The following is an 18,385-nucleotide window of genomic DNA, read 5'->3' as shown; positions in this document are numbered from 1 at the left end:
TTAATGAAAAAGACAAGTGTTTTGTTTTCATCAAACAAATTTTGAAGTATCTTCCAGAACCAGTAATGAAGGTAGTCGGTAACAGAGTGTACTATGAATTTCAAAAGGATATTGACATCATTGAACCGTAACATGTTTGTAAGATGTAAATCTGGAGTGAAATTTAAAAAAAATTGTTTAAGACTTAGCCTATACTAGTGTGAGATAATGTAGTTTCTTAAAATCCTGTATAAAGTTAGAGTTTGACTTTTTCTTGTACACATTTTACACCATACTAAAATAGGCTAGAAGTGTTTTGCATTAAAAATTGTTGTAAATTTGTTACATAGTATTATTTACAATGTTTAATATAAGAAGTTGGTATGACATAAGTGATTCAGTGTAAATCAAATCTGTCTACAAAAGTGACAGTCATGTTGATGTACAGTCTCACACCCATAACATAAGATGTCACACCCGTAACATATGATGTCACACCCGTAACGACACAATATAATTTATTGTACAAAGAAAGGAACATCTTCATACAAATTGGCACAGGAATAATTATCTACGTTCCTTTTATTGGCCACATATGGTTAGATTTCACAAAAGTCCTTTCAGATTTCACAGAGAATTCAACGTAAACATGTAATTTTGTATTGTGGTGTCCAAAATATGTCACACCCGTAACATAAATACAGATGCTTGTAAAAAAAATTGTATAAATTTTTTTTAACAAATGAAAATGCAGACAATTAGCCCATTAATGCAGTGTTTGTGCATATATGCCTGGAACACATTTAGTTATATATAATACATACAAATATTGTTTTTGTTTGAAAAATATCATTCAAATGTCACACCCGTGTGCATGGAATGGCCCTTTTATACATTCCTTTTTGCCAGCGCAAAGTCGACTACATATTGTCATCATCTTCGTAAAAGTCAATGACTTTATGAATTGTGTCTTCACTGATTCCTAAACCTTTTCTTTTGGTCATGTCTGGTAAGATACCTTGCTCTTTAACAAGTTCCTTGGTAAGTCTTACTAATTGTTCAGATACATTGAACTCAGTTGTGATTTTGTTTCTAAACCTAGAAGGGGGAAGTAAACTAATTATTTTAATTTTTTCTTCTTTTGATGCAATCTTACATTTTTCTTTCAATTTACCAATTAAATCTTTGATATTCTACTTGTATGTGCTTCTCCATTCGTGCATCATCCATAATTGATTGATCAAAACAGGTTTCAAGGCTTTTTCTTAATGTTTTTGATACTTTATGTATTTTAGATGTTATAGCATGTTCCCTTTTATCACTACTTGTGTAATTTTGAAAAAGGAGATAGGCCCCCTCCTTACCAACATTATAAAATACCTTTTTTCGTTAGAAGGGGTGGTTGAAATGATACCATTCACTTATACATAATTGAGAACTTTTATTTATCAAGTACACTAATTGGAAAACTAATACAATTACATTTTTTATTATAATGAAATAGACTGTTATAAAACTATATAAAACAGTGAAAATTAATGTCTTACCAATAACTTTATTAAGTACTAAAATTACATAAGGAACATGTGATTCTGAATTAAGTATAATATTGTATTGATAACCATACAAAGAAATTCAATTCAAAATTTAATTTTTCGAGCATGATTAGCTGCAAAAGTGTTAATAATATCATCAAAATTGATAAAAGCAGCTCGTTTGTGTTCAATAGATATAATACTTAGATTTGTTAATCTCTGCTGGCCTATCGTGCTTCTCAAATAGCTTTTAATAAGTTTAAGTTTACTAAAACTTCTTTCACCTGGCGCAATTGTAACTGGAAGGGTGAGAAACATTCTCAGAGCAGTAGTAATGTTAGGATATGCCTCCTCCAGTTTATTTTTGTAGATAAGGCTCAACATTGTTGATGCTGTAGCATCTTTTAATTCATAGTCTACTGTTAATGTATGGTGCTTAAAACTTTCAATTTCAAATACGAATTCTTCTTTGTTAAGATCAGCACTGTAAGTGTTTCCTGATTCTGCTGCTTTGACTTTTAAATCTTCTACTTCCATTTTATGAATTTGAACACCACTTAAAAATCAAAACTTATTTTTAATGTTCTCCAAAGCCTTAAACCTGTTACTCAGTTCCATAATTAATCTGTCAATGACTTCCAACTTTATACAAATCTTCAGCACATGCAGAAACTTCATCTTCACATAACTCACCGGGTAAAGTTTTCTTTTTTCTTTTCCTTTTTTCTAAGAACTCATTTGATATTTCATTGATGCTTGCTAGGAATTTAGCTTCAGTGATAGCTTCAGATGGAGTAAAGTCTCTACAAGATTTCAGGAATTGTAGAAGACCCTGAAGGTTTCGGGCAGCCATATCTACTGTAAGGTCTTCTCTTTGCAAAAACTCATTGACATGATTGATCTTTTCCAAAATAGCATGCTAAAAACACTACATAGTTATGAATTCCAGTTTCTTAATATTTTGTAAAAGAGAGCTGGCCTCACATTTAGTTTCAGGTGTCGACAGATTATGATTTTTAAGCTCCTCTAGAGCCTGTAAAATGTTGCTGTAATGTTTGTAGACAGCTTCGACCGCTTCTAATCTTGCAGACCATCTAGTCTTGCTCTCAGATTTTAATGTTAGTGGCACATGTTTCTTTAAAACTTCCCAACGTGAAGTTGAAGTCACAAAGAAAGAATAAGTACTAGCCTATTTAGAGTTCCAAAAATGTTTTGTGCCTCAGTAGTAGCACTAGCCGCATTAGCTCCTACTAAATTGAGGGAGTGAGCAGCACATGGAGTAAAATATGCTAGAGTGTTCTCTTGAAGCAATTTGAACTGGACACCTTTATACTTCCCTGCCATGTTTGCCCCGTTGTCGTAGGATTGCCCTCTACAGTTTTGTATGCTAAGTCCATCTTTTTATATTTTTTTTTTTTTAAGAATATCTTGGCTGATACCTTGACCTGTTTTGTCACTAACTACAAAAAAATAAATAAAACTTTCTTCTACTTCTGATGAGTTTACTTTGACATAGCGAACTACTTGAGTCATTTGCTCATTGTGGCTGATATCTGGGGTGCAGTCAAATATCAAGGATAAATATTTGGCATCAAAAATGTCTTGAATGAATTATGTTTTGCCTTATGTTATTAGCAATAATTTCAAGGAACTCGTCTTGTATTTCATGTGAGAAATATGATATTTGCCCCTTTTTATGCCGCTCAATATGCTTTTGGAGAGGGACACTATAATGTGATATTAGTTCAATTGTATTCAAGAACTTTCCACTGGCTGGGTCACTAAAGTCACAAACTTCTTTAGTGCTTCGGAATGGACTCCCTTGTTTTGCTAAGAATAGAACAGCATCAACAATGCAATGCAATACTGCCTTCCAGTGGGATTGCTCTGTTGAATCTGATTCTGAAGCTTTGCATAAATACCTCCTTTTCCTAAACAAGACTCCAAATTTTTCCACGAGCAAAAACATAGTTTGTGATTGGATGAATTTTCATGTTCAGGCAATTTTTCATCAAGTTTTTTCCAATTGACGAATCCCATTTCTTTGGCCAAGGAAGACATTTTATACTCAGAACCAGATACTAAGTGTGAAAACCTGCACGGTACAAAGTATAAAGCATTTTTGCTTTCACTATAACCTAGCCATGATCTCTTTACTTTTGTTCCATTTTTAAGAACCTTAAAAAACCAATCTTTGATTAAGTTGCGGCCATCTCTGCTGCTATTACTTATATTAGGTTCAATTTGATTTTCACACCTCATTCTTGTTATATAGCACCTTTCTGAATCAGAAAAATTCTGTGGTCATGAACCAGGATCTCTTAAGTCAAAGGAAAACTCACATATTTTGGATGTTTCTTGAAGACCAGTTGAAGTTCCTGGAAGAGGTACAAATTCATCCTCATTCACTACACCAGTAGCACTCATTTTCTTGTGAAGTGTGTCATGCTGGTTTTCTTCCTCTCCAACTTCAGTGACATCTGTAAATATTAAAAGATGCAATTAAAAATGTTCACTAATACATTTTAATAGGCCTATTCAAACATTAATTTGAACCCTTTGAGTCACCTTGACCTATATATAGGACGATACAAATTATATTTTTTTGTTTGCATATTTTATAAAATATCACTTTTGTACGCTTACACTTTTTTTTTCATTTTGATAGGCTAAATATAATTTTCAAACATTTATTAGGTGATTTTTACATTGTTAGACTTATTTTATAAAACAATGGCCGGTTTCAGAACAGAAAAACGAAACGAAAAGATAATTGTCTATTTTATATAATTAAAGATCTAAGCTAGGTTTTAAGTTTTTGTGACTCTATACTATAATTGAGACAAGTAGTGTGCTGTGGATCTAAGTTTCACAAGGATATGAGAAATGAACAGAAATAAGATGTGATTCTGTCTGAATATAATTACGCTACATTTATTTCAGGAAAACTTATAACAGATATAAAAGGTATTAACATGCAATTTCAATTACATTATTAAAGAGCTCTCAGATTCATTAAAAAAATATGGGCAGGCCCTAAATTAGATTATAAAAGGTTTCATAAAATACATAAACCAAAAAAAAATATATGTTCTCAACATCCCAGTTTATATTCTTAAAGTCCAAAACAGATGCTTATATGATTAGTTTCTTCAAATGTCGTAATTTAAAGAATGTTCCAAAAAAGAAAAGGTTTACAAATACGGTAGCACCGGAGGTCGGTGCTTCGCTTCTCGGAGATCAGTAGTCAACATGATGCCAGGGCGCCTGTTTGTTGTTGAGGAAGAGTGTGAAAAGGCCAATTCGGCATCCGGCTCTTGGACCCTGTCTGTGAACAGTCCGAATCAAACCTGATCAGAACTAGTACACAGACAGTTAGCAAACTGGGCAGAAAATGCCCGCAAAAGATAAGGGGAGATTGGGGAATGTCGCTGATAGTAACTCACCAGACAGAGAAGTTGGCTTCTAGTTTCTGATGCATCGTCAATCCGAATCTGGAGCTCGCGAATACGCGGCAGGTGCGGATATTTCCATTATTTCAAAAGAAATTATTTAAAATAAAATAACTACTATTCTTTGTACTGTACAGATGGAATAAACTACTTAAAGAAATTTACAGGGATCGCATCCCTTGTCTAATCGACTACATTGTCGGTTGCGGCCGGATGGAAGTCTTGTAGGGGAACGTGGGGACGTTTGGGACGTTATTTAAATTTATATTTTTAGAATTTTTTTTACATCTACCTTTGATTTCTGCCGCAAAAAAAAACAAGCGTGATACTTTGGCTACACAAAGATCCCATTAAACATAAATTTGAAGTATCTTGCTGGCTATAAATAAATAAAATCTTTGAGTATGTAAATTGTCCCAAACCTCCCTGCTATGGGGACGTTTGGGACATGGGTTGGGGACGTTTGGGACAGACACAAATACTTATAAGCACAGGTAATAAGATATATTAATTAATTAAAAGTGACTGACTAAAGAACACAGATTGTTTTTCTATAGTATTTTTAAATGTGTTCTTCAAATGTTGATCTTTTATACAATTTTGACTTAAGCCTATGTTTGGGACTACCCTCTCAGTTTTTTTCTTGCAAGTCAAAGGCATCTTGTGGGAAAACCTGAAATAAGATTCTAAATTTAGGTTAGCTTCAGATGTTAGGCCTATACAAATGCTGAGGGTATGTCTAGATTTGCAAAAAAACTGTTTGCAGTAGGATTTCTAAAATTCATTATAACAAATCCATATAAGTATTCTTAGGCGTAATGATTAGGGTCTACTGAAAAAAATTTACAAATTGCAACCAATAATTCAGAGTTCACCTATAAGTTTGCAATTACTTACATAATGGCAAATTGTTTACTTAAACTTAACTTAATTAGTTCCCATTACTATGTCTAGTCATTAAATTAAAACTGAACAAATTGTTACAAAGCTTCGGCCTAGGCCTACAGTTAATTAATCTTTAGGTAGGACCTATTGAAATATTTGGCTATTTAAGTTAAGTTATACTTAGTTTTTGCACACTTTACATGTTATTTAAAACAAATAATTTAAATCTGAAGTTATGTCCCAAACCTCCCTATATTAGGCCTCCCAAACGTCCCCATGGTGCAATAAAAAACAAACATAGCCAGAGGCTCATAACCTATAACTTTTTACTTAAGGTTATTTTTTCCAAATAATCCTTAAAAGTAGTACTTTTGTATAAAACTGTCACACTTAGCTCTAGTTCAATGTTGACAGAAATATAGTCATAATTTCAATGTTGAATCATACAGATTTTAGGTAAAAAAACAGTTTTTAATTTATTAAGAAGACATCACTATCTGAATTTGTTCAAGAACACACCTACAACAATTGGAGGGAAACAGCTGTTTACACAAAAAAATTCAATGTAGTTCTACCAACATTTCACTGACAAAACATGGTGTCCCAAACGTCCCTGTGTCCCAAACGTCCCCACGTTCCCCTAGTGTGTTTTGTTGATCAGCCGATAATCTCAAACAGTCCATCTGGAATCGCGACACAAAGTGTCCGCAGAGGAGCCGCGTCTCGTAATTAAAAGTAAATGTTCAATCAAAAGTGGAGGGGGAGACTGGGGTGTCCGGACCAAAAGGTTCCGAAGTTCCCTGAGTGGGCATCATAAAAAAACTGACTTCGATATATCACAGTTGGTAGCACTGGCCGATTTTAGCGCTACCTGTTGAGGGGTGTCTGAAATAAAAAAGAATCGACTCGCCCAAGACGTCTGCTATAGCCTGGGGCTAATGGCGCAGTCGGTGCTGCGTTCTGGCGGCCCACAGGGGAAGGTAGCTGGGAGGTTCGTCAAGTCGCCACCAGATGTCGCGGGCGTCAGCTCCACGAGCTGACGACAAGAGAAGAACTTACTATTTCGGCCGCTAGATGTCGTGTGTGTGGTCCATCGTTGCACATATTTTTTCTATGGCAAATCGTCCTTGAAGTCGGCCGCTCCCTGGCGGGGTTCACGTCAGGGCAATGATCCTGGGCTAAATTCTGAGAACCGGAGGGAGCTGGGAGGGGTGGGTGTGGAACAAGGCTGGGAACGAGCATCCTAACGTGACTTTCGAGGAGAGAACCTAAGACGTATGCGTGACGGTAAAAGCTATGGTAAGCTCTTCTCTGAGATATGGTAACAACTCGTCCAGGCTGCTGTATGCAGTTTTAGTCATGCAGGGAAATAATGTTACAGGCCCCGGACGTGACTGCAAGCTGGAGAAATGTCAAACGGGCTGCCAACGACGTCTTCATTAGACTAGCAAAAGATCAGATTGATCCCTGAGAAAAGGTGCCTCAGGCTACTGGCACAAGTTTAAATTCGTAGAGTACACAAGCCTAACAAAGTGTAAATCACCCAATTGTAACCAAATTATATAGAAAATAAAATTTCCAGAAATAATTTTAAATTATAATAAAAATTTTAAAAAAAGTGCCGAAATACCTAATTTCCGGCACAGTATCAGTATTAGCTTACCTGATATTTCTCTTGATTGTTCATCTTCACTGATGTTAGTTTTTCTAAAAAAGGATTCTAATTTCGGTGTCGCCGACAGCACATCGCTTTCTTTTTTCCTTTTCTCTTTGGCAGCTTTCCTGTACTCGGCTCCACTCAGCCGTTTTCTGCCGTCCATAATTTAGAGACTAATAAAAAACCGTAACCCAGCTTATAATGGACAAATGACTCAAAATAAATATATATTTTCCTAACACCTATAAATGGTAAATACTGAAACAACTTAACGTCACACTCGCAGGCACACACACAAACAACATAATTGTAGCACTCGGCGAATTACTATGTCTATTTAGTGGCAGCAGGAGCAGACAGCCCAAAAAGCTGCTAAAATGTGACAACAAACAAAAGAGCCTGCTCCGACGTCCCTCTGCACATCAACAGCCTTCCCCCACAGCGCCGGGAAAGGAGGGGTGGTAAACCATACTGTCGTGCGAGTACACGAGAACCAACGGCGTAACTAATGCATTTTATTTCACCACACTCTCAGCCACTTAATGACGTCCCAGTATTTTTTAATTTTTTTCAACATTCATTTGTCCACAGAATAGCTCGTCAGGGCGTATTTGTGTTAGTGAGGCGAGATGATAAGCAAGACTCTCACTGGTGTTACTAACGCGGTATCGTCTCTAAGAGCAAGGCTCTGAACTGGCACGCAGACTTCTCATCGTACACAGGATAATTATGAAAATTAAGCGGAAACCGTTACATTAAAGGGCGGCTACATGTAGATAATCTGGAATGCAATATTTACCGGACGTTTCATGTCTAAAAACTATACCGAAAACACACGTTTTAGCTGTTATCCTTCTTATAAAAATACAGTTTAAAAATGAAATACAGAAACAGAACTACAGGGGTATCCTAAATTCTTCAAAACGTTTCACAAGTATTCCCTGCTACAGTAAAAACACTGTCTTCTTGCAAAGCATTTTTCAACTTCTTTAATTTCGGAACGAATTTTCTTACAGTATAAAACTCATGAATTTTTCTCTACACAGCACCGTGAAATCATCTACTTCGATTATTTTCATGTGCTCTGTTTTCGTACCCATTGGTGTCGAAAAGGTAAATCTTGTTTAGCTCTTTGCCTTACCATCTGCTAGAATTTGTTTTACAGTTAAAATTGAGACACCTGTTGCAGCACTTGCTGTATACAATTTTAACAACTTTTTGGTTTGCTGAAATGTTTTGCATTATTGTATTGTAGACTATCTCTCGAACTTGTTCCCGCAGTGGCGAGCTAGATTTAATACACGATTTAAATCCGATGGTTCGTGGTTCGTGTAACTAGGATTGCCAGACAGCCCAGCGCGATCGGTGTTATCAGCCAGGAAGCAATTAAGTTACTAACCCCCTCCACTACTCGACGCTCTCGTCAAGTGATCACCCGCGAAACGGGTCCTTGAGATGCCAGCTCTCATCGCAGTGGTTTTACTCACTCCAGACCACGGATTATGGTAAAACTTGTTTCTTAGAGTGAAGTAACGCATTTGAAGTACGAATATATTTACAAATTATGCATAATCAAGTTAAATAGAATTTCTTAATTTCTTGGCTAACTTATTGGTTGTGATATCTACAGTTTCAAAACTTTTTTTAATGACTAGTTTCATTTTGTTTAGTAAACCACTTTTCATATTTTGCCGCCCCCTGATATTTGCCGCCCGGGGCACATGCCCCCATGCCCCCCCCCCCCCCCTTAGTTCCGGCCCTGGATAGGCCTAAGGCGGAACATGCAGAATCTACCTGGTCTAATATGTTTGCAGGGTCATTGAAATCATACTGTGAGAACTCTGCATCCACATGCTTTGTTTCCTTCAAAACAAATATTTTTGAATAACAATTGCATTTTTAGGCATGTCCATGTGTTCAATCTGTATTTCTCTCAAACCTTTCATAACTGATTTCTTATGTTTTTGAAATGGGTCACTACAAGATTTGCCAAAAATATGATGGTATTTGTATAGGAACTTTTTTTCATGGTACTCACAAACTGTTGAAATACTACGGCACACACTTGACTTGATCAATCTTTGTTTTTCTACATCATAACCGTGAAGATCTTTGATGGTTTGGGAAAATTGTCCATAACAACTTTTGTGACACCATTCATTACAAAAACTCCCAATGGAACATTGCTCCATTTTTGACAGAATTATGTAACTGTTAATCAAAATAATTAAGGAAGAATTTATATCTAACAAGTTGACTGTCTGAACATGAATGATAGGATTCTTCTGAGATCACAATCTAAATTCTTGATACAAAATACTTCTCAATTCACAACTTTTTAACCCCAATAAGATACTTTTGATTGTTGGTTGACTACAATATTAACTGCATTTACTGCCCTAATGCTTTGTTTTATTGTGTAACAAAATATAAACAACATGGCCAAACTCGGAGATATGATACATACCAAACTCATGGCTTGCCACATAGCAACTTACCTTAGTACTCTGTGTTACTTTTTAATACTACTGCACAAACACGATGTCACCTATCATTTACACATATATCCATTCATCTATGGACTTAGTACTGTAAATTCCAACAAAATAACAAAGCCATTTTAACTAGATATTTAAAATTCTGCAACTTTGTTCAGACTCAAATATCAAAGTTGAAATTTATACTGTAGTTTACTATCATAAAGGGGCACTTGCTGTATAAAAATTACATTTTTATCACTTGTCCCACCAGAGATATTAAACCTCAAACATTTCAAAATTTTAAAAATTTCAATTTTTGAAAATTTTTATAAATTGAGGCAAATATCAATGTTCAAAATTTTGGTAAATATGTATTGTACGGATTAGCGCCAAAAAAAACCGTACAAATATGAAATAACTTTCATTATATGCTCTTTTACGTCCTCTTTTCAGAACCGCCTGCGGAGATTAAAAATTCCAATTACTTTTGGAGATATCGCCGTTCTTATTTTGCAATACAAGCCCTATGTAATCATTAAACAGACGCCATTTTATATTTTGCTGTGTGTGCGTGAATGCCTAAATAACAGAAATTTTCTATTAGGTAAGGTTGGTTACATGATAAATACTTCAAAATAAACGGAAATTAAAAATAATATCAATTAATTTTACTTGTATAGTTTTAAGTATTTATAATGTAACTGACCTGACCTAACAAAACGGGACAAAGGTAGATTAGGTCAGGTCAGCTACAGTATAAATACTTTGAAACTGAACGGACATTAAAAATAATAAAAAATAATTTTAATGGTTGTTTAGTTTTAAAGTATTTATAATGTAGCTGACCTGACCTAACAAACCAGGAAAAAGGATGAACAGTAGGAACTCACGTAATTTTCTTTTTACGTGTTGTAGTCGTTCAACTACGTCGCGAAAAACAAAATAATAATACTTGTAAACAAGCAACAATGGTGAACGCGGGAAGCCTACGATTCACTCATCCTTCTGGACATACCCGAATACTCACGTTGGCAAGCCTTCTTTCAACAGACGAGAGGAAAACGCCCGATCGTGCATCTTCGGTTTTTTTTTTTATTGTAAATAAATATGCAACTCATGAAAACTAATGGTCAATTAGGTTATGTTAGCTACATTATAAATACTTCAAAACATTGTGGATGGTTGATTTGGTTAGGATAGCTACATTAAAAATACTGTGAAATCATGTAAACGGTTTCCTAGCGCTGGATAGCTACATATTAAAATGTTATTTGCTGAGCAATCATAAAATGATTTTACAGTTTTTTTTAATGTAGCTATACTTACCTAATATAACCAACCATCTACAATGTTTTAAAGTATTTTTAATTACTTCTTGCTAATTTTAAGAAAAGAAGGCTTGCCAACGTGAGTCTTCGGGTATGTCCAGAAAGATGTGTGAATCGTAGGCTTCCCGCTGAACGACGCATCAGTGCACAACATAAAAATTAAAAAATTCCATATCTCCTAAAGTATTTGGAATTTCTGATCTCCGCCGGGTTTAATGAAAAGAGGACGTTAAAGAGCACAGAATAAAGGTATTTTCGGATTTTTAAAAATTTTTTTAAAAAAATTGCCAAAAAATGAATATTAAAAAATTCGATATCTCCAAAAGTAATTGGAAATTTTTATCTCCGCAGGCGGTTCTGAAAAGAGGACGTAAGATAGCATATAATGAAAGTTATTTCATATTTGTACAATTTTCTTTGGCGCTAATCCGTACAATACATATTTACCAAAATTTTCACACATACAGTTTAGTATCATGACTACTTGAAATAAAAAAATCATTCATCATATATTATTCCTTCCATGAAAAAATTTACCTTAAAAAGTGTGTTTTGTGTGCTCAAGACACTAAACTTCAGGAGTTAATTTCACAAGTTAGATGAAATATTATGCTGTCTATGAACAGATAAAAGTAAAGAGTGGTTTTTGTTTGAAATGCCTATGTCAAACCATTGTTGAAATATTACATTTTTGCAAACGTCTGCAATTGCCAAAACTGCTCCTTTCCACATTACCAAAATGGCCGCCATTCGCAAAAGGTTCAATTAAAAAATTTATTATCACTTGTTTCCAACTACTTGAATGTATGGGAAACAACAGTAATTTTTTTAAAATTTTATGAAAATAGTCAAGCAACCAGTCCTGGAACACTTGATATGGATTGACCCGACTATTTTTTTTTAGATGAGTCCATTGATGGTCCATTATGAAACTTGGTATAGAGGTAGCCTATTAGTATACAAAAAACATATATTTTTCGAAAAAAATTAAAAGGGGTGTTGGTAAATATGTAGAGTAGCAGTATATGCGAAAAAAAAGTTAAAAATCAGAAAATACTTTTATTATATGCTCTTTCATTCCTCTTTCCAAAACAACCGGCGGAGATAATAAATTCCAAATACTTTAGGAGATATTGAATTTTTTAATTTTCATAGTTCGGCAATATTTGTTAAAAAAAAATTAAAAAGTCCGAGAATACTTTTATTGTATACTCTAACTTCCTCTTTTCATTAAACCCGGCGGAGATAAGAAATTCCAAATACTTTATGAGATATCGAATTTTTAAATTTTCATCACAATACCTGTGCATTCATGTTGCCACCATTGTTTCTTGTAACTTGTATGAATTTTTTTTTATTTTTCGCGATGTAGGTGAACGACTACATAATTTTCTACTAATGGCAAAGGAATTGTACCCGCCTCTAACTTAGGTGATTTTTTAACGTTTCAAATTTTAATGTTTTATTTTTGTTATTTGGATTTGTAGCGCAAGTATTAGGTAAAAAAAAAAATTACGTGAGTTCCTACTGTTCATCCTTTGTCCCGGATTGTTTGGTCGGGTCAGTTACATTATAAATACTTCAAAATAAACAACCATTGAAATGAATTCGCATTATTTTTAATGTCCGCTTAGTTTGAAAGTATTTTTAATGTAACTGACCTGACCTAATCAACCATTTTAGTTCCTACTGTTCATCCTTTGTCACCGGTTTGTTTGGTCGTCAGGTCAGTTACATTATAAATATTTTAAAACTATACAGCCATTAAAATTAATTCACATTATTTTTAATGTCGGCTTAGTTTGAAAGTATTAATAATGTACTTAACTGACCTGAGCTAATAGACCATTTTATTAATTACGCATTCACGAACAAACGGCAAAATAACAATAATGTACGGCGGTCGAATTGTTGCACAGGTCTTGTATTGCAAAATTAAAAAATTCGATATCTCCTAAAGTATTTGGAATTTCTTATCTCCAAGAGGAAGTGAAAGAGCATATAATAAAAGTATTTTTGGATTTTTAGCATATTTTTCGCAAATACCGTTACTCTACATATTTACCGGGGTGTTTTTGAGATTTTCAAATATATTTTTTTAATTGTTTTGAAAAAAAATGGAAGTTGAAGGATGACAGCCTTGTTATATATCAGGTTAAAGCCCATTAAATACGGAAGAGAATAAAACACGTTTGAGCTCTCTAGACCTAATAGTTTTGAAGTTATATATTTTTTACTCTATCCAAATATTGCAAAAAATATGGTTTTTTTTTAATGGCTATTACTCAAAAACTATTAGTCCAAAAAATTTAAAATTTTGTATTAATAACTGCCCCATGGCTACAACATGTGTACCAAAAATCATTCAAATCTAAAGGGGTAAGGTCCAAATTAATTTTTTTATTGGTTGATTTCACATGGAATGACTAGCAGAATCTAGTGGAAATAGAGAAATGCTAGTTTGCAGGAATATCAACAAACATTACTAACTAGTACTGAAAATACAATTTCCAGCATTTTTTCTAGGGAAAAGCCACTGTTCAGCAATTACAGTTGAAGGGTTTGGGCAGGAGCAGACAGCTAATGTACACCTCATTCATCAGGCTTTTGTCATATGCACCTGTAGTCTGGGACCCATACCTGGTGGCCCAGGTGCGCAAGTTGGAGAAAATGTAGCATGATGGGTGACATGTATGATGCTGTGATGGATGTAAAACTTGAGTAGGTAACTTATGGCATACTGCAGACGAGGTGGTATAGGTGACCATGGGATCGTAAGGATGAGGTGGCTGGCAAACTGGATAGAGAAGGGAGAGATTTAAAGAAAGTGTACAATGGGTGGAGTCTTTAAATTAGTTTGGAGAAACTCTTACTTGGAGAGATAAGTAAGAGAGTAGAACATGCTTAAAAAAGGAAAAGTGGTGCAGCTTATAAAAATGCGGCAGTTTTAAGGCGAATCAAAAAGTTTTAATTCACGGTAAACCAGCTCGATGCCCAAATACAATAAAATTATATTTAAGAGATAACTTTAAAACACATAACCTCTCTTATAAGACACAAGAACTCTAAAATTCAATTCCTTATTTTTTTATATAGTAAGAAATTGCTTTATTACGGTGATCAATATAAAATTAAATTTCAAACAATAAACTGCTTACCTGTTGATTTAATATTTTTTTATTCATAGTCAAATCCATAATTAATCATGTCAAAACCGCACCAAGTAATAAAGCAGAACCGTTGCCTATGAGATTGGGGTGGCCTTCGCATCACTGCGGTTTTCGCATGAAAAGTGTCGATACAACTGTAGTTCCAAAAACTCCGCAAGATGGCAGGGGTTTACGCTGTAGATTTACGCTGTTATATGGCAGTTATCTTTAAAATTTGTAAATTTTAACATAAAAAACAAAGTAGCGCGGAAATTAGTTCGATGTTTACATTTAAAAAAATGTGTCTATACTTTTACATTTACATATAAAATATATAATAAAATAAGCATCATAATAATAAATTACAAATTCTACTCACCAATTTTTTCTTGTTGATGTGACCAATACAATGAAAATTACTTATTGCAGTTTAAAACATTGCAACAACTACCCGACAAAAAATATTCACAGACCCAAATAATATTGCTAGTTACCTATACTATTCACAGTTTCAGTAACTTTCTGCATAAAGGTTTACTATTGAACTGTTTCGCGCGATAGTATTTGTCTGTACATATCATCGCAATGTTGCTCAACAATGGATTTAGGGCCGATATTATGACCTCCGGCTAAATCCTCAGGTTAGCTAGCCTCCAGGTAAGGCTAGCCTCAGGTTAACGAAAGAGGGGTGTATTATGACCCATACTTAGCCTGCGGTTGGCTAACCTGAACCTGACGAAGCGTGTGGTGTAATAATGGTTGTGTTGGTAATGAAATAAAACAGAATTTGGTAACTTTTGTTGCAAGACAGTTATTTTTTCTGGTAGAATGCTAGTCAGCTGTTTGTTTGTATTGTGATTCGGAATGTTTACAGCTGCAGTAAAGAAATATGCCGCGAACTTTATCTTTCAACAGATATAATTAGGGATGGGAAATATAGTTCTTTGGAAAGAACTAGTTCGTTCGGAACTAGTCACTTCAAAGACTAGTTCTTTAGGAACCGTTCTATTGAACTACATCGGTCGCGGACTGTATCGCGGTTTCCAATGTTTAAACAAAATATTCCATACATGACACCAACACAATCGTTACAGACTTTTTGTTTTATGGGCATTTCTTTTTCTATAAATATCTCCCATTACAAATGAGCGACTATCATATTGTTTTTCTTTCACACACTTCTTACATTTTTGAATGTGTATTAATTTATTTTCTGCAAGTAAAGTGCTTATTTTCACATGTGTACAAAACAAAATAATAGTATAGTGTTTTCTCATCTGTGACAACCTAAGCTGATTTTTTTCGTATTAGGTAAGTTTTATTATGTTTCTTTAAATTTTAGTGTAGTTTTGTAATGTGTGGTCTATGTGTAATTAAAGTTTAATTTCAGATTGTATAGGCTATCTGAAATTTAACGTAATTACACTTATTTACGTGACACCTTTTTTAATGCCAATATGTAATGTAAATGTCTAAAGAATATTAGATAAAAATTAAGAGTTCACGATCGTCAAACGATACATCATTGCGCAAGAAAGAACGAAACGAAAATAATGACCGACAGCCTAACTACACAATTAAATAAACTTACTGTGTGAACTATCTATGTCTTTGAACTAGCTAGTTCAGTGAGTATATGTACTCCCTTTCTCTTCGGTCTTCGTAGTTCAGATCAGTACTTGGAACGTCTCTGCTTGGTGGAACTGACGAAGCGAGACCAAATAAAGAACAAACGTAAGAGAGGGAAGAAAGCAAGAAAGAAAGACGTGGCATATTGGGTGACAGTGGTATGGTTGAGGGGGGGGGGAGGGTTATCTTTCGCGCATGCGCAGTAAGGACCAAACAGAGTAGGAGACGAGAAACACGCAAAGAACGAAAGAACGATTGTTTTTGGTAACAGCGAACTAGTAGAGGTGGGTTGTTACAGCAATTTTCGGTTTCTGTTCCAACCTGAGATTGATACAGTAATGTACCTAGTTACAAGTATCTGATTTTTTTGTATCAGAGCAGTAGCGGTCCCAGGAATAGAGATGGGTTGTTACAGCAATTTTCGGTATCTGTACCAATCTGATACTGATACAGTAATGTACCTAGTTACAAGTATCCGATACTTATGTATCAGAGCAGTAGCGGTCCCAGGATGAACTAGTCACCTAGGGATCTTTCGCGCATGCGCAGTAAGGACCAAACATAGTAGGAGAAGAGAAACGCGCAAAGAACGAAAGAACGATTGTTTTTGGTAACAACGAACTAGTCACCTAGTTCGCTCGTCAGAACAGTTCCAAATGAACTGGTAGTTCGCGAACTACCCATCCCTAGATATAATTAAATTAACCAAAAACTACTTTGACGTCAAACCTGCTTTGTATTAAACCATAAAATTACAATTTACGATTCAAAACCGTGTGTTTTCAACTTTACTCTTGTATTGAAACTCATGATTTTGTTAGGTTATATATTAAGCCAAAACTAACGAAGTAATTCTATACCAACAAATAAATAGGGATGACATTTTTGCTAGAGAACACTTATTTCTTTCATAAATTTATTTCATAATCAAATAATATAGACCCCGTTTCGTGAAAATACTTGTCGATTTTGTTTTCACTGGTGTAGGTTTCATTTTTGTACTAATAGTTTCGTATCACGTATCCAAATTAATCCGATCCTGATGGAATTAGTTTGTGGTATAGGATGCTTGCTGTTTTAATTAAGTAGGTCGAGAGATCCTAGATATATTCACTGGGGAAATAATTATGATTGTAAAATGTATACGAAATATATTTTTACAAGACCTGACATAATTTGTTTGCATCGTGATATGTTAGGTATTTTGTGTTATGTACAGGATTTTTCAACATTCTAAATTAAAACAGCAAGTATAATGTAAAACAAGACCAACATATAAAGGGTCATGCCGATAGGATCAAGGGATAAACTTGGATACGGTAAACAGAATAATTCCAGTGCTGTTTTCGTTTTGCACTTGCGTGGCAGGTAGATAATAAGTGCCTAATGGTTTGTAAGATAGGGAAGGGATAATTGGGTAACATTTATTTTCACATTCAATTGTATTCATTGAATTAGAACCACGTCTGAAGTCGTATGAAGTGCATTTCATTCCCGGCATATGTCCACTGTATTAGGAATAAAAATTCACAGATACAACTTCCACGAAAACACACATTTTATAGTTAATAATAACCCTTGTTTTGCAATTTTAAAATGCACTAATTTACACATGTTCTTAAGCAGGAACATTTAAGTTTATATATATTGCACACGTTTATGTACTTCGTGATCAATTAAAGTCAAATAATAATACACGACTCGACGAGAATAGAAAAGCGTGACTACACTTTCATGTCATGTAATTTTTAATAAAACTTTGACGAATACGGCGAAGCATTTTATATTTAATAATAAATTATCCCATCGCATCCTGCAAATATTCAATAGAATTCCTCAAATAGTCATCATCACTATCAACAACTAACCTCGCTTGATACATCGCCATTTTATTTTCTGTTGCTTAGCCTCCCGTTAAGCAGCTAGCGGCCGGTTCATCCACCCGCTAGGTTAGCCGGGACTTAACTGGAAGTTAGACGTTAACAGGGAGTCATAAAACCGAAATAAGAGCTAGCCTGCGGTTAAATTTTATCGGGGACTTTAGTCTGGGGTCATAAAACCGGCCCTTAGCAGCTTCATCAACAACAACAAACACAGTTTCTTATTGTCACATTTCGAACACTTAAGAGTGTCAATTAATCTTGTCTTACAATATTGTGTAAGCGATTTTATTACACCTTTGCTCGGCAAAAAATTTAATGCACTCACACAAAATGCCACAATGATCATCACAAGAGAAACAAACGAAGCCTTAAAATATCTCAAGCCACCTCTGTCTTGATTATGGATTA

General features: G+C 34.6%; 1 protein-coding gene across 10 annotated transcripts in view; it reads right to left on the bottom strand.

Annotated features, from left to right (window-relative positions):
- Nucleotides 1–14,598, bottom strand: part of LOC134527168 (serum response factor-binding protein 1-like) — a 127,790-nt gene extending 113,192 nt beyond the window's left edge. For 5 of the 10 annotated variants that reach the window (XR_010074111.1, XR_010074113.1, XM_063359564.1 and 2 more), the window contains exons 1-3: nucleotides 14,475–14,588; nucleotides 7,515–7,681; nucleotides 3,857–3,994 (exon numbers count right to left, since the gene is read on the bottom strand). Coding sequence is in view for 5 of the 10 variants with exons in the window: in XM_063359564.1 (XP_063215634.1) it covers nucleotides 3,857–3,919 (63 nt within the window). In the remaining 5 variants the exon portion in view is untranslated. Of the gene's footprint in view, nucleotides 1–3,856; nucleotides 3,995–7,514; nucleotides 7,682–14,474 lie in introns of all 10 variants that reach the window. The other 5 variants (XM_063359568.1, XM_063359569.1, XM_063359565.1 and 2 more) reach the window with 4 other exon arrangements.
- Nucleotides 14,599–18,385: the final 3,787 nt, after the last annotated feature.

This window comes from Bacillus rossius, chromosome 1 (genome assembly GCF_032445375.1).
Source record: "Bacillus rossius redtenbacheri isolate Brsri chromosome 1, Brsri_v3, whole genome shotgun sequence".
Taxonomy (NCBI): Eukaryota; Metazoa; Arthropoda; class Insecta; order Phasmatodea; family Bacillidae; genus Bacillus; species Bacillus rossius.
Note: the sequence above shows the minus strand (reverse complement) of the source record. Positions and strands in the feature narration are given on the sequence as shown.